This window comes from Lobosporangium transversale, assembly GCF_002105155.1.
Source record: "Lobosporangium transversale strain NRRL 3116 chromosome Unknown BCR41scaffold_2, whole genome shotgun sequence".
Taxonomy (NCBI): Eukaryota; Fungi; Mortierellomycota; class Mortierellomycetes; order Mortierellales; family Mortierellaceae; genus Lobosporangium; species Lobosporangium transversale.
In genome coordinates, this window is record NW_019028980.1 from 1,573,978 (window position 1) to 1,589,707 (window position 15,730).

The 15,730-nt window shown below is 41.3% G+C and overlaps 5 protein-coding genes across 5 annotated transcripts; 1 reads left to right on the top strand and 4 right to left on the bottom strand.

Moving 5' to 3' along the window:
* Window positions 1–184: 184 nt before the first annotated feature.
* Window positions 185–2,287, bottom strand: BCR41DRAFT_367142 (hypothetical protein; the record flags this gene model as incomplete). The annotated part of the gene is made up of 1 exon (XM_022026277.1): window positions 185–2,287. One exon carries the CDS (start codon window positions 2,285–2,287, stop codon window positions 185–187), a length of 2,103 nt encoding a protein of 700 aa, XP_021886196.1.
* A 2,426-nt stretch (window positions 2,288–4,713) lies between these two features.
* Window positions 4,714–5,433, bottom strand: BCR41DRAFT_345448 (hypothetical protein). Its single transcript, XM_022022716.1, has one exon. It carries the CDS (start codon window positions 5,413–5,415, stop codon window positions 5,173–5,175), a length of 243 nt encoding a protein of 80 aa, XP_021886197.1. The 5' UTR covers window positions 5,416–5,433; the 3' UTR covers window positions 4,714–5,172.
* Window positions 5,434–7,083: 1,650 nt separating this feature from the next.
* On the bottom strand, window positions 7,084–7,953 carry BCR41DRAFT_298944 (hypothetical protein; the record flags this gene model as incomplete). Its single annotated transcript, XM_022020504.1, has 1 exon — window positions 7,084–7,953. One exon carries the CDS (start codon window positions 7,951–7,953, stop codon window positions 7,084–7,086), a length of 870 nt encoding a protein of 289 aa, XP_021886198.1.
* A 3,485-nt stretch (window positions 7,954–11,438) lies between these two features.
* On the top strand, window positions 11,439–12,701 carry BCR41DRAFT_418577 (hypothetical protein). Its single transcript, XM_022029642.1, has 4 exons — window positions 11,439–11,756; window positions 11,919–12,063; window positions 12,216–12,530; window positions 12,645–12,701. The coding sequence occupies exons 1-4, from the start codon at window positions 11,527–11,529 to the stop codon at window positions 12,645–12,647; spliced, it is 693 nt and encodes a 230-aa protein (XP_021886199.1). The 5' UTR covers window positions 11,439–11,526; the 3' UTR covers window positions 12,648–12,701.
* Window positions 12,702–12,929: 228 nt separating this feature from the next.
* BCR41DRAFT_345450 (actin family) lies at window positions 12,930–15,302 on the bottom strand. Its single transcript, XM_022022717.1, has 7 exons — window positions 15,146–15,302; window positions 14,327–14,723; window positions 13,955–14,177; window positions 13,767–13,830; window positions 13,552–13,654; window positions 13,259–13,434; window positions 12,930–13,165 (listed from the first exon to the last, which is right to left on the bottom strand). Exons 1-7 carry the CDS (start codon window positions 15,185–15,187, stop codon window positions 12,992–12,994), a joined length of 1,179 nt encoding a protein of 392 aa, XP_021886200.1. The 5' UTR covers window positions 15,188–15,302; the 3' UTR covers window positions 12,930–12,991.
* Between the last annotated feature and the right edge of the window lie 428 nt (window positions 15,303–15,730).

The following is a 15,730-nucleotide window of genomic DNA, read 5'->3' on the forward strand; positions in this document are numbered from 1 at the left end:
CCTCAATTAACCCCACGCCATTTCAATTACCGAACCAGTCAATTAGCCCAAAAAAAAAAAAAAAAAAAAAAAGACCAAAGTTGGCCAGACAATTTGTATGTCCCTATAGGTATAAGACTCGATTAATTTATAAAGGGTAAAAGCCGCGTTAGTCTTAAGTACTTCTGACACTACAAGAGCTCCTTCAATCCAATGAGATGCCCTCCAAATGCAGAGTATTCAAAGTAGCGTTAGCCTTGAGCGCCTCTGACAGTGCCATTGTCCCCTCATCCCCTATTGGGTTGCGCCACAAGCCCAAAGTGATCAAAGTCATGTTAACCTTGAGTGCTTCTGACAGCACTCGAGCTCCTTCGTTTCCAATGGAATTGTAACTTAAGTCCAGAGTCGCTAAAGTAGTGTTGGCCCTGAGTACCTCGGACAGAGTCAGAGCCCCTTCATCTTCAATTGAGTTAGACTGCAAATTCAAAGTAGTCAAAGTTATGTTGGTTTTAAGTGCCTTTGACAGCGTCAAAATCCCTTCCCTTCCAATTGAGCTTGCACTCAAGTCCATAGTGGTCAAAGTTGTGTTAGCCATAAGCGCCTCTGATAGCGCCAAAGCTCCCTTATCCCCAATTGAATTGTATCTCAGGCTCAAGGTGGCCAAAGTTGCGTTGACTTTAAGTGCCTCTGACAGTACTAGAACTCCTTCCTTCCCAAATGAGTTCTCACTTAAATCTATAACGATTAACGATGTGCTAACCTTTAGTGCCTCTGACAGCACCAGAGCTCCTTTCTTTCCGATTGAGTTGCCCTTTAAGTCCAAAATAGTCAAGGTAGTGTTGATCTTGAGTACTTCTGAGAGTGCCAGAGTTCCTTCATCCCCAATTTTGTTGTACTGCAAATTCAAAGTCGTCAAAGTCTTGTTAGTCTCAAGCACCTCTGACAACGCCAGAGCTCCTTCCTTCCCGATTGAATTGCACCACAAGCCCAAGGTAGTCAAAGTGGTGTTAGCCTTGAGCGCCTCCGATAGTACCACAGTCCCTTCATTCCCAAGCGAGTTGTTCTTCAAGTCCAAAATAGCCAATGCTGTGTTAGTCTTGAGTGAGCTTGCAAGCTCTAACAGCTCACTGGCTCCAACTGCTTGAGCGCTCGTCTCAAAGGTTAACTTATGAAGGCGCGACAATTTTCTGGGCCATAAATTGAGAAGTTTTATGAGGTCTGGGGATAGAACAATATAAATCGTTTTCATATTACTGAGCTCTATGACACGAATAACTGTTTCATATTGCCTGGATGTTGAAAGTACTTTCTTGAGGCTGCTTTCTTGAAGCCGTCCAAGTCCAAGTCGAAGAGTTGATACACTTGATACCGCCAAAGCATTCTCAAATGCTTCAAGGTCTGTCTCCGTCCAATCCCAGCCAAACGTGGCATATAGCTCGTAAACACGTCTTGCGTTGGTTAAGGCATTGAAGAACCTTTTAGCCCCGTCTTCTGATTTCAATGTGATAATCAATTTTCCAAGATGCGAGTCGTACTTGCCACTGTTCGTCTTCACTGCATATTCAAAAACTTTCTGTTCTTCTTCATTATACATCGAACGACAGTGATCGAAACATCTCCATTTGAGATGACCTGCTTCGGCCATGATCCTGTACAGGTTGCCAAAGTGCCTGCCTAAATCATTAATTCGAAAAGACGCTCCCAGCTGTTGGAGATCAACTCCTTTAAGCCTTTCATAGCCATCGATTGTAGTAATGTTGCTCAAGTCTGGATCCTCCTTAGAGAGTGCTTCCATATAGTCGATTGAACAATCGATACCAGCATCCATCAAATTTGGGGATGGTGCCAGAGATGTAGACGAGGTCATTCCTAACTTGAGCCACTTTAAAAGGATAAACATGTGCTTTCCGTACTTGCGGAAGAATTCTGTGCTGCTTCGGATCTCATATCCATCATGTTTGGTGATATGGAGTGGCTTCTGACTATTCTTGCTTGTCATTGCAGTGTGATCTCCACATTCACATAGGAAATGAACACGAATTTTGTTCTTCAAGACATTCGTTGGATCCCACTTGGTGTGATCGACAGGTAGAATGATAAACAGTCGAGGAATTACGTATTCGTGGAGCTCAACGTTCTGCGTAAGGATAGCATGGACATACTTTTGAAGGTTAGCGAGCTTGTCAGGGCCTTGATGTTGTATTTTGTCATCCTTCTCTTTGGTTTCCACTTGCATTTTAGCCTTCTTCTCTTGCAGTTTAAGCATCTCACTTTCCTTCTCTTTAGTCTCCAATACCAGATTAGGCATCTTGTCTTTCAGTTTATGCAGCTCGCTGTCCTTTTCTTTGGTTTCCAACAGCAGATTAGCCACCTTGTCATCCTTCTCTTTGGCCTCCAAGAGCACATCTGCAACCTTCTCAAGGTTAGAGTTGATCACCTCGATATATGCATTGTTGCGTGTAGTAAGGAACGGATTGAAAGAGTGAATCAAGTTTGATAATGGTAAAAGAGTATCCTGGGAGGCCTGCTTTGACGACTTTCCCAATGTAGGCAAGTGGATGACGGTGTTGTGATTGCTGTTATTGCAGCTACAGTTGGTATTGTCAGTGTTGGTATTTGTGCTGGTGTTGGTGTCGATACTGGTGTTGCTGGTGTTGGCGTTGCTAGCTTCAGTGCTGCTGCTGCTGTTGTCACCGTTACCTAACTGCGGCGCTTCTGTAATGACATCCAGGATCTTGTAAGGATAGAATCCAATGCATGGTGGCTCGACTCTAACAAGAAGACAGATATATGCCAGATTGAGCGTCTTCATTTATTTTTCAAAGATGGTTGATAAAGCACACCATAATCAGTAGCATACCTGTTCCCATTAGGGTCTATGAGGAATGGAATAGGAAGTTCCTCCAGCTTGAATCGCTGTGCATCTGGAAACACATCCCGAATGTCTTGCAGACTCACATGGCAGGCTGAGTTGCCATTGCTTGCGAAGGTAGAAGCAATTCTGACACAAACTTTCTCAACTATGCCAGCCCTTCGGAATTGTTGGTATTGATGCTCTGTCATGTCGGTAATTACTCAATGGAATATTCATTTCTCTTTGATTAACGAATAATGAAGCCTCTCTCTCTTTTTATTTTTTTATTTTATTTTATTTATTTTTTATTTTTTTAATTTTACTTACTACATGTGCCTTTCCCTTGACTTCTGCAGCTCTTGATTAACAAGTGGTCTTAAGCCCTAGAGTTACTATTGAAAAGAACAAATAAAAGTCATATTTAGCACGTTACACTTAAGAGACGATTCAATGATACACCTTTGCCACCCCTTTCTCTTAGTAGACATTTAAAGTACAGTAGTACAGGAACAACGATAGGGACGTGTACAAAAGGACAAGCGTTCATACCTGTTGGTTCGAAATCTAGTAGAGACAGCCGATAGCTCAGTTTGTTTTCGTACTTTAGTTGAAAGGAGAGAACCAAAGAGTTTTTCGGTGAACTTAGAGCCGATTTATGGTTTTAGACGCTCTTGAGTATGATCAATATACGGCTTCTTCATGAACGACATCCTGAAGACATCTTAAAGATACTACTTGGTCTCCGGCACCACACCGGGTTCGCTCTGGTTTTTCATTGCCCTTTTGAGTACAGACCATTTTGATCTTGTGAAAAAGGAAATACGTTGCTTAATCAACACCTTTCAGACATGGAAATACCATCGATATTGTAACGACCCCATTCTGCAGCCAATGTCATCTTTGCCTCCCCTGCTGCCCCTCTAGCTATTAGGTCTGCTATCTCGTCTCTATAACTTTGTGCTCAAACTAGTATTCTCCAACAATGCACTGTTGAATACGAATTGGGTGACATGTTTCCTTGCATCTTTGTAATAATCGATTTGAATCTGCGAAAGCTACTGATTACATTCAGAGTATGATGGAGATACTTATGTCACTCAAAGCCAAGGCCTTGACTCTCGTACAAACCAGGAAGAACAGACCAACTTCATTGCTCTGGACTGCCGTGTTTGTGGCGCGCAAGGTACTGATTTAGGAAACTCCCAAAAACTCTAACCCAAGGGAAAATACGAGCCTCCATCTTTATAGAAATATTTAACTGGTATGACCGAACTGTAGGCCCTGACTGAGCGAGTAAATTGAGTCAAAAAAGTAGATGAATACACTTGATGGTGCGGTGGTTTGTATGGTTTGAAGATGATCGCATCCTTGCAATGATAAACTTTGGTCGGGACAGTATGGTACTTCCTCCGGGACCTATTAGATCCTTTTCTTGCCCATACTTTAGCTCAATGCTCTCCTATACATGCTTGAGCAAGACAACATGGAAACCCTTGCAGACCCGTACGCAATTTCGAGATTTTTATTTTTCTTTTTTTTTGCCAAGAAAGATGCTCATGGCTTCGACCAATTCGACTAATTCAGAAATGTTCATTGACTGAAGATGCACGTTGCGATCGAATTGTCAAAATGGAGGCATCCATTCAGTGATTGTAGGAAGAAACACCTGAACAAAGCCGATGATGTTATTGAGTGCACATGTTCCAATTTGGTGGCGCACTTGCCAAGACAAGACTGGGGCTTAAGAGAAATGCTGACATGTTAAACCATAAAATGACTGCCCAAGATAGACGCGTCGCGCGTAACTATTGGCTTCACGTGACAAAATATGCCTATTTAAGGCTTGATTTTAGCTTCCAACAACCTGAACACTTCTTCAACTTTTCCTTTCTCTACCAACTGAATTCCCAATAGTTCATTCAGAAAAAAAAAATGCATTCCATTGGTAAACGCAAAGAACCTTCTGGCAGCCCTACTCTGCGTGACATTCAAAGCTCAAAGAGACAACGAAATGAAAAGACACAGGGAGAAGAAGAAATAGAAGATAACCAATATAACATGACAAGCACCACAATAACAATGCTGGCTACCTCATCATCAACTACTACGGTATCATACTCCACAGGGAAACGCAAAGAGCCTTCTGGCAGCCCTTTACAGCATGATATTCAAGTGTCAAAGAAACAGCGAAACGAAAAGACACAAGAACAAGAGGAAATAGAAGACAACCACTATACCATGACAAGCTCGAGCACAAAAGTAGTAACAGCAACAACGACTGCTCCATCGTCAGCTATTGCGGTATCGCACTTTGTTGCCGCCTCAGGGTTCGTTTCTCATCATGTTGCTGTTAAGAAGGCCGAACCAAATACAAACAACAATATTGGTGGCAACAACAGTGGCGTCAAGCATGACGCCACCAAAACCTCAACAGCTTCGACTTCGAATAATGGTGCCTCATCGTCCTCATCATGGAGGCGAACATTCAAGTATGACAGCAGCAACCCTACCAGAGTACAGAGAACGTTTATATATGATCCAGTAACCTCGACTACCTTCATCTTAACCTCTTCAATGTTCATGTGCGGGTATAAAGCAACAAGAATATCCAAAGAGTAATAAGCCAGACCATGTATTACTGGAAATGGCCTGGATATTCCTCTCAAAAAATTATAAAAAAAAAAAAAAAAAAAAAAAAAAAAAAAAAGACTCTCATTTCGTATGATTGTTTTGTATTGTGAAAAAAAAGAGACAAAATTACTCAGATTTCTTCATATACCAGTATATAGTGTTAAGCCTTTGAAAGGTTTGTTTTAATTGCTATAATAAAATTATCTTTTGTCTCTCTAAGCTATTACAAACAGTATTTTTTATTTTCTCAATGCTCGCTACATGGTGATCCAATGCTCCCTTCTTTCTACGGCTTCAATTAGGCCAGACTTGGTCCGCCATCTTCCGAATGAAACGTGTAAGAGCATCAATGAGCCTGCTGATCCGCTTTTCTATATCATTTGTCCGCACTACTTGATTCTCTTGCTTCCCATTCATTTTCTCATAAACATTCTTCTTAGGACTACCTCTACTGGGCAGTTTAGACTTGGACCCCGTTGATGATATCCAGGTATGGGAAAATCAATAATCTTAAAGAATCTGCTTTGAAGTCGGGCGAAGATCAGCTATAACCCCTTTGGGTTTCGGGTCTGTTCACCATTTTGCCACTGTAATACATTACTATCCCTCTTTGCATGTATCCTTGATGTATTACGGACTGTACCTCGCGTATTAGGGAGAAAATAAAATAGTCAGCTATTGACTAAGAGGGAGATGGACTCGTATCGCTGCAGTGCTGAACTGCACCGCTTGGCAGCGAGACTTTCACGCCTTTACTGGCTTTTACAACTGTCAAATACCTCTCTTGCCTTCGTTTAGTTACTTGAAGCCTTGCCAACCTTGATCGAAACTGTAGGGTGAGCCTGTTCATATCATTCGCGCCGGTGCTCATAGTAGTGACAATAGACTATTTGTGCCGTGCTCTCTTGTCATTTTATACTCTTTTTTTTTATGCTATGACTCCCAAAATACCTTCATGCTTCTTTCGTCCAATTGCGCACTCTAACCTTAGTCAAACAGACACATGGATCCTGGGAGCCTCATACACTGTATTCTCGGATGTCAGAGTCAGATACTTGATCACATGGTTTACGCTAACAACAATGTGTACTAAAGACACATCGCCAGCCTCTATGATAAAAGCTGATTTGCCAGTTTGAAGGAAGCCTCGTAGCAGACTATTTTTGTAATCACTTGTCGTGTTTCAGCAAAAAAATGGCTTGTTTGTAGTTCGTATTCTGACTATTGACAGTCGGTTCATAAGGAATACGACAAACATAACAAACATAATAATGCTCAAGCAACTAGGTTGCTATGGCCTTCATCTGAATCCCATCCTATTTACCCAGTTCTTTTTATGTTTAACTCACAGCGGAAATGGCATGATCATATTCCAGAATAAATAGGAAGATTAGGTCAGGAGTTTCTATTGAACAGGATTGCTGCCGCGTGACCCAATTGTGAGTGGCTACTATTCGGTCGTCAGGCAATACAAAAGACGATACCACTTATTATATAGCCTGAAAATATAATCAGTTTAAAAAGGTTTCAGTTTTAATATTCATGAGCTTGGAGCACTTGGATAGGTCCTACTTTCTCCAACTATCAACTTCAGTTTGGCCCGCGGCCTTCTGATGCTGCTATTTTGCTTTAATAAGGTCTTTAGGAACGCCCTTTTCAAATCGATACATATAACCAATAGCGCCTTGAGCATCAACACATCCTTGATCGGCCCCTTTGAGATACCAGTCAAAGGCTTTCGAATAGTCCTGTGAAACTCCTATGCCGTGGTAGTACATGTAACCAAGGTTATTCTGAGCGATAGCATTTCCGTGGTTGGCTGCCTTGAGATACCAGTCGACAGCTTCTGAATAGTTCTGTGACACTCCTTTACCACGAGAATACATGTAACCTAGATTGTTCTGAGCATCAGTATGTCCTTGGTTGGCTGCCCTATAGAGCCAATAGGTAGCTTTCGAATAGTCATGGGAACTAAGGTACATGTAACCTAAGTTGTTCTGAGCGGCAATCCCGCCTTGGTTGGCTGCCTTGAGGCACCAGTCGAGAGCTTTCGAATAGCTCTGTAAAACTCCTTTGCCATAAAAATACATGTAGCCTAGATTACTCTGAGCGATGAGATTCCCCTGGCTGGCTGCTTTGAGGTACCAATCAACAGCAATCGAATAGTCTTGTAAAACACCCCTGCCATGTTCGTACATGCAGCCTAAATTACTCTGAGCTGCGCTATTTCCTTGGTCGGCTGCCTTGGTAAACCAGTCGATAGCTCTCGAATAGTCCTGTGAGACTCCTCTACCATGATAGTACACGTAACCTAGATGAGCCTGGGCGCTGGGATCCCAAAGAGCTCGCTGAGTTAACCAATCTGGAGGGCTGGACGGAGTCTCTGAACATCCTCTGACCTCTTCAATGTAATAACTATAGTCCCAGCGATTGGAGGGTATATTGTCTATGCTTCCTAATTGGGACACCCCACCAAGCGGCGCTGCCATCAACTCTGCACTCTCTTCAACTGCTGGTGCTGTCGAAGCTGTAGATTCGCTACTCGGAACACCTTCTAAAGAGAGCGCAACGCCTGTTGAAGAAGCTACGCCGTCTTGTCTTCCGGAGGGAACTTTCATATCTGTTTCGAAGCTTTTGGTGTTATTGCTGACAGCACTAGGGGCGAGAAACTCATAGGATCCTTCTGTAGCTGGTTCTTCCTTAATTTCTTGAGGTAAGATTGATTCTGAACATGGCTCTCTTGGGTTGTTTGCTTTTAGGGAAACAACCATGTCCAGTATGGTATCAGGTTCTGCACGGATTCGAAGTGGTTTCAGACTAAAATTATTGTTGCGATATTGACATGGATTTGAGCTTACACCAAAAAGCAATTGGCTTCACAAATGTCGTTGCGGTCATTTATTTTACCATAGTCATCCTTACTATTCAAATTTATCATCCGTGAGAAAAGATAAAGTTACTCTCCCTTGCTTAATGTGAACTGCATCCTTATAAGAATATATGATGTCGTTCCAGAGTACGATGTGCTGCTGTGCTTTATGGTCAAATCGAGCTTCTACGTATTGGATATCTGATACTGGAGTGGATGATCCATCCAAGCTAACAAGGCGGAATGCCTGAAACTTTTTCTCAGCAAGTATCATGATCGGTAGTTCTGCTGTTTTTTGTATTTGTGGTGTCTGAAGAGAAGATGGTAAGAGGAGAAGAAGGAGAGAAAGAAGGAGGGAAAGAAGGAGGGAAAGAAGGAGGTTGAGAAGAATGACGGCAAAAGGGAGCTGATGAAGCCATTTATTCGCTCTTTTCCCCACACAATAGCCATCCCTAGTTCATTTGGTTTGATTCTGCTTGTGGCATATTAAGGGGTGACAATGGTTGCCTGTGCAACTCGGTGAAACAAATCCAAGTGGATGAAAGCACAGAATTGTTGAAGACAAATCAAAAGAACTGAGGGCGGCTAACCGAACTAAAGGAAGAGGCAATGTCGGTTTAAACTGATCCTCTGCAATGAACAACCACTTGCTATTCGTTTCAATGCTATTGTCCCAAGCCAATTCGTATGCGATTTAGTCTGTTCTTACGTTATAGCCATTATGGAAATATATATCTTGGAAGGGCTCTATATCAGATTGCGAAGTAATTTTTTTTTTTTTTTTTTTTTTTACTACATCTACCAACAAGCACAGTTGCCTAATAATCGATGAGTTCTCTGTGTGGACAATTGTCCTTGACCCATGCCCGATCATCGGGTTGTACCTTCTGCTGCCGATCCCCTCTATAGTCTAACGTTTTCAGGCTCCTGAAGTTGATGAGTTCATCCAAACCTACTCTCAACCTCAAGTCCAGTGTTCGCTTTCCATAACCAAATGATCCCGACGTCAATTTGAGATATCGCAGTTGAGTCAGCTTGGCTAGCTGTCTATACACGATGCACTGCTTCTCCATACCTTCTACAGTCTCTTTGTCGACATCAGCCTTGAGATAGATGGCCATGGCGATGAGGCCAGTGCTGACCCACTGTGCGCCATTGACAATTTCTGTCACTGTGATTATCGGAGTCGATAATTGCTTCAGGTGCGGACAATTGGTCAAGATCGCTTGAACAATACCGCCAGCCTTGTTGTTTTTTGTTCTGAACGCCAATGACTCGATTGTATCGCAAAGTTTCCGAAGCCTTGTCTTCCGTACCATGCGTCCACCATCCAAAATCATTTGCTTATCTGCTAGCAGTTCTTACAATGAGAGCTGGCCGAAATCACAATCTAGGGCATCAAACTGTTTTAGAGAAGTCATCTGTCTGAGAAGCGTCGCCGTATCCTCGTCTGTTACGTCCATGCCTTCTAATGAGAGGTCTGTTAAATTTGTCACTGTCCAAGGATACTGAAGGAAGACTGGTTTGTAGAAATCGTCGATTGCTCGTTGCTTAATTTGAGTAGGAAGATAGTATGCAGAAAATCTCAGTTGAATCAACCCTAAGCATCTTTTAGTCCATATGCCAAGACATCCCATTGACGAATACGGATGTAGAGGGTTGAGTATTTGGATCCCATGAAGGCGCAATGTGCGCATTCTTGGGAAATTAAATTCGCCGCTCAGAAAGTTATCAGGCAGCTGAGAGATGGACATGCGATCCAAACTCAAGCGCCTTACTTTCTTGCAGACCTTGAAGAAAACGTCTACTGTATCACTATCTACATGTACCTGAGAAATAATAAGGATCCTAAGATGGGTGCATTCCAGTAGTGCTTCCCAGAATCCTGGACTTGGCCTGGCGTTGCTGAAAAACTGAGCGGTACAGGTAAAGCTGGCGATTGTAGAGCTGTGAGTCTTGATAAAGTTCGATAGTGGACTCAGTTCGGAGAGATTCCATAGGGTTGGTTCATCCATGAGACATCCGATGAGCCGGAGACGATTGCAACCCTGTAATGACATGAACTGTTTTGGTAAGACATGTTGAAATTCAATTTCCTCAATATACTTCTTGCGCTTTTCCGGGACTTCACCAGTAGGATAGGCTCGGTCAGGCGCGACAATTATTCTTCTATATACGGAGATAAGTGAATCATGAAAAGCCTTGGAGACGCGAAGACATCTCATGAGCTCATTTCGATGGAGGGATCTCCCAATAATTAAGATGATTACTGGAATCTCCAACGGATTTAAATGAATCTTGACCATGCTGCAAAAGTATGGAAGGATGACGGCCACTTATAGAAACGAATGTTGTTCAGGTCTCTGTAGCATGTCCACGTCGTGAAATTTTATACATGCACGACAAGGAGAAAAAACTTTGCCACCTAGCCCATGCCAATGTGTCAACGTGCTCAATAACTCTACAATACATGCAGCTCTTCACTCTTCAGCCCTTTTCGTTTGACGAGGACCATGTCTGGATTTTAGGGCTCCAGCTCTCAGTACAAAGCCAATGTTCATACACTGGCGCTTAGTGAAGTCCCATATGTTAAGTCAAGCTTGACTTGCATTTCAGATTCCTTTGCCGTTCAATAATCAGCTTTCGCTCATCTTTGATAACTTATAATACTTGGAATCCAGTGGATTCGGTCCAGAGCAGACCACAGCATACCGCCATTCAGGTATTTCTGTCACCGCGACTAAGAGTCCATGCAGAATTATTAAAAGTAGTGTAATTAGACGAAGATCTTGGGGTATACCTTTTCTTGTTGACGTCTTGTTTAACGATTAACGCCTCGATTGGATTACAGAGCCAGCCTGTTTGGCTGTTAGAGCATAGGACTCTAAGAAGCTTGACTGAGTCACCTGGCACTTCCTCATTTCCATCGTTGGATCAAAGAAGAGGAGGCGACTCTATTCAGTTCTTCAAAAGAGAAAGTCGCAAAAAGGAGGCGAAGCCGAGAGGATAATAATGTGCAAAGTCTTGAGCAGATCAACGTTAATTTGAATGCAACAGTCATACTTTAAATTAAAATCAAAACAATCGCGTTTCACACGCGCTCCACGAATGCTTTTTTTCTGAAATCAAAGCAAGAAGCAACATTGCCATTACAAGGATCCTCATCGTCTACACATTTTGAACATCCGGCATCATGGAAATAAATCAGGAGCAGTTACCCTCTTCTTCCTCTATTCTTCATCCCACTTCCACTTCTTCTTCTTCTTCTCCTTCCCCTTCTCCTTCTCCTGCATCACCAAAACCAGAACGAGTCTTTGATGCACGACAGAGACGGATTAATGAAATTCGTCTCAAATTTTGCATTCGAGATGAGTTCCCTATTACTAAAAACATGATCCATCCTGATGGTACTCTTAACCAGGAGTAAGTAGAAGTAGCGTTCATTTACCTGCTCTTTTTTTTTTTTTTTTTTTTTTTTTTGGAGTATCTGTTAACCAGGGATGAAGGAGAACGCGTCGGCTTGAAGATAACAATCATAACTATATTGCTGTTTCCATCATTATTATTGTTTCCTCTTTTATCAAGTTATTTCCGTCCGCCTAGAGGCAGTAAACCTGTTGAAGTGGCCAGGAAATGGACAGATAAGGAGCGCGAACTTCTTATAAAGGGGATTGAGAAGTATGGCATTGGACATTTCAGAGAGATCTCTGAGGAATTCTTACCGTTATGGGTAAAATCGCTTTCTTATTTATTCATGATTTATTTCCGCATAATGTAAAATGTAGATCAAATTTATGCACATCTCTCGTCCATGTTTAACTGACTATTACTATTATTACTATTATTATTATTGCTATTATTCTTATCAAATATCGGATGCAGAGTGGAAATGATCTTCGTATCAAAACTATGAGACTTGTTGGTCGTCAGAATTTGCAGCTTTACAAGGATTGGAAGGGCAATGAACAGGACCTGGCCAGAGAGTTTGAACTGAACAAGGCAATCGGACTTAAATATGGCGCATGGAAAGCAGGAACATTGGTCGCGGACGATGACGGATTGGTTGCAAAAGCGATTGAGGAACAATGGCCTGGTAGCAACAGTGGGACTGGAAAGACGACAGCGGTCATTGGCATTAGCTCTGAAGAGAATTCTGAAGTTTCGACTCCTTTAAATGATGAAGATGTAGATATGGAGGTAAGAATCATCCATTAGTAATCCACATTTGATTTTTTTTTTTATTTTTATTTTTTTTTAAAAAAAGAGTATTTTACTAAAAAACAGAAAACTTCTTTCAAATGATAAAAATAGTAAAAAAGATGTTTTTTTTTAGACATAGCTTCATTGCTTGGATTCCCAATAAACATGTACAATATTATCTTTAACTATTGCTGAAATGCATAAATTACACATGACTGTTAACATTTAGCTTGTAAACCCTTCCCATTTTTTTTTTTTTTAAAAAAATATTTTATATTTTATTTAAAGTGCAATAAAGGAAGTTTTATTCTTTTTTAGGTATATCTGCTTCGTTCCTTTTTCATTCCTTTTCTTTTCTTTTCTTTTCTTTTCTTTTCTTTTTCTTTTTCTTTTTCTTTTTCTTTTTCTTTTTTGTCTGCCCAATCTAATCTTTGTTTTATTTATTCTTTCGTTTTCTCTTAGTTTGACGAAACAAATCCAAGCTTATCCAATGCACGAATACCTTGCTCATCCCACTCTTGCTTTGTGACCCAGAACGCTTCCTTGTCCTGCATAATGTTGGCCAACACAGCTCCTCCCAAGAACACCATGTGCTTACGACGAGGAGGATCCTCGATACGGATTTTGATGTTCTAGATTGATTATTAAAAGATCAGCCTCTTAGTAATGAACTCTTTGTTGGCTCCATAATAATAGTAATAGCAATAGCAACAGTAAAGACATACTCTAAAGCGCTGGACATCGCCCTTTACGACTTCTGTTAGATAAAGTTGCTTGAGTTCCTTCTCCAGTCGACTGGGGAAACCAGGGTACATGGTAGATCCACCAGAAAGGACGATGTGCTTATACAACTCTGGACGTGTGTCGACGGGAGCAGTATTAATACATTGGAAAAGCATTTCTAAAAATCGCATTGAATATGTAGGATAAAAAAATTAGTAAGAAAAAAAAAAAAAAAAAGATCCCACTAGGCAGAGCAAGGTTAATTGATAATGACACATGGTTATGGCGTCCATACCAGCAACTCCAGGTTGCTCAACATCAACCAAAGGAGGCTGGAACATGCACTCGGGAGCCTCGAATCTTTCAGAACCGACCTTGATGACACGACCATCAGGAAGCTAAAGAAATACATCCAGACAAATATTTACATTATATATCAGTCGTTCCATCAAAATACTAAAAGACCACAATAAAAACTCCATTGGTTTTTCTCCAAAAACTTGTCGTTACCGTGTAGCTCTCCACAAGGACAGTAGTCTCATTAGCTAGTTTAAGGTCCTGATCCACATCATAACTAGTAATAGTTGAAAAGGTAACCATAATGTTAGCATCAAATTTGATGTCCAATGATCTAAAATAAGAATAGCAATAATAAAGAAGTCCTAGTTGATTCCCAATAGAATGATCAGAATTCGCACCTAGTGTAGCAAAGCTTCTCCTTGATCTGACGGACAGTCTCAAAGTCGGCAGTTCTGTTGAAGGCATAACCACGAAGCAACAACAACTTGATAAGGTACTGAGTGACATCACGTCCAGCAACATCTAACCTCTTTGTAATGTGAGGAAGAGAATATCCATCGACTACAGGTACAATATGCGTGACACCGTCTCCAGAATCGACAACCACACCCGTTGTAAGTGCTTAAAGAATAAGGGGAAGAAGAAAAAAAGCGCGTTAATTACAAGTATCAAACTAGTCGAGATTATTCAAGAGTTTTTGCAAGAGCAGCGGAGAATGCCTGTTTTTTTTTTTTTTTTTTTTTTTTTTTTTTTTTCCCTTGATTCCTAACCTTGTGCATAAAGAGTCAAGACGGCTTGAATAGCCACATAGACACCTTGGAAACCATATTCCTCAAGCATGGTTTGAACCATCTTTTCTCTGTTGGCTTTGGGGTTCATAACAGGTTCTGTCAACATGATCTTTGTGTCGCGTGGATCGATCTTGAGCTTCTCATTGAAGGTGTAATCCCAAAGATGTCGCATATCAGTCCAATTCTTGACAATGCCATTCTGCATTGGATAGCTCATTTGAAGGATAGAACGCAATTCTGCAGCCTCATCTCCAACCATGATATCCTTGACACGTACATTGCCGATGGATTCTTCAGCGCGTAGAATGGGACGTCCGACCACTGAGGGGAAAACATATTCTGGGAAATTTGATCCAGCATATCCGACTTTGCAAAACTTTTTTTTTTTTTTTTTTTTTTTAATAAAAAAAGAGAAGTATAAAAGAAAGCATTAGGATAAAAAGCATGAATAGACACTGGTATAGGTTGCGTTTGGCCCCATGCCGAAGCTTTGATTGTCAACAAAGGAATTGAGTGAGAGAAAAGAGCTGTTGCTGAGATAATATAAAATGCCACAATTGAAACAAAAAAAAAAAAAAAAAAAAGCCAGCGACTCTTCATGCACTTCTTTACGTCCTAAAGTTCCTCATCTTGTTTTCTGCCTTCAACTTGTCTTCGTAAAGAAATACATGCAATATAAGTAAATATAATTCCAGTGAGACTAGTTTTATTTCGCGTAAGATGGTTGTGAATGAAAGAAATACAAAAGAGAAGTGAAGAGAAGAAAAAGGATGGGATGGGATGATAGAAGGACATTACCCCAGTGCCGTTATCGACGACGATGGTCTTTGAGGACTCCATGTTGCTTGTATGAGTAGATGCAGCTGGTTAGTGTTGATGTCGAGAAGAGGTTTTCGAAAAGAGCGCTGTGATGGTGCGAATTAATTGAGGGCTTGCCAGAGGTCAGTGACGTGACCACGAAATTGAAATTATTTACATGTGTGTGTATCCTAGATTAATATGTTAGATTTATAGAAAACAATGTCCACAATTAGGTTGCTCCACGGCCCACGAATTCGACGCGTCTTTAGGATCTGATGATACTGATAATGACAAAAGCAATTGCTTCTTCGACTAAACGGCACTGTATCTGACTGGACATGACTATCGATAACAACCGTCTTTGTGTAGTGTCCATTCCTGCACTCGCTTCCCATTAAATATAGACCATTCGCTGCCAAAGAACCTTGTTTGCATTCATACTTCATCTCAATGTTATAACAACTCATATTCTTTATGAACAATCGCCGCTCATTAGTGGTTCTGGTCTGATAGGATATCCTGGGGCCGCAAGTAGACAATCACCTGCAGAACCCCCTTGAAATAATACATAGAGACGAAAGC

Excerpts from the sequence above, each read along its gene's own strand:
- BCR41DRAFT_418577 (XM_022029642.1), top strand. The coding sequence starts at position 11,527 with ATGGAAATAAATCAGGAGCAGTTACCCTCTTCTTCCTCTATTCTTCAT. Across the intron at positions 11,757-11,918 it reads GATGGTACTCTTAACCAGGA|TTATTTCCGTCCGCCTAGAG; the intron begins GTAAGTAGAAGT and ends TCTTTTATCAAG. Across the intron at positions 12,064-12,215 it reads AGGAATTCTTACCGTTATGG|AGTGGAAATGATCTTCGTAT; the intron begins GTAAAATCGCTT and ends TATCGGATGCAG.
- BCR41DRAFT_345450 (XM_022022717.1), bottom strand. The coding sequence starts at position 15,187 with ATGGAGTCCTCAAAGACCATCGTCGTCGATAACGGCACTGGG. Across the intron at positions 14,724-15,145 it reads TCGTCGATAACGGCACTGGG|TTTTGCAAAGTCGGATATGC; the intron begins GTAATGTCCTTC and ends AAAAAAAAAAAG. Across the intron at positions 13,831-13,954 it reads GAGAAGCTTTGCTACACTAG|TTATGATGTGGATCAGGACC; the intron begins GTGCGAATTCTG and ends AACTATTACTAG.
- BCR41DRAFT_345448 (XM_022022716.1), bottom strand. The coding sequence starts at position 5,415 with ATGAACATTGAAGAGGTTAAGATGAAGGTAGTCGAGGTTACTGGATCA.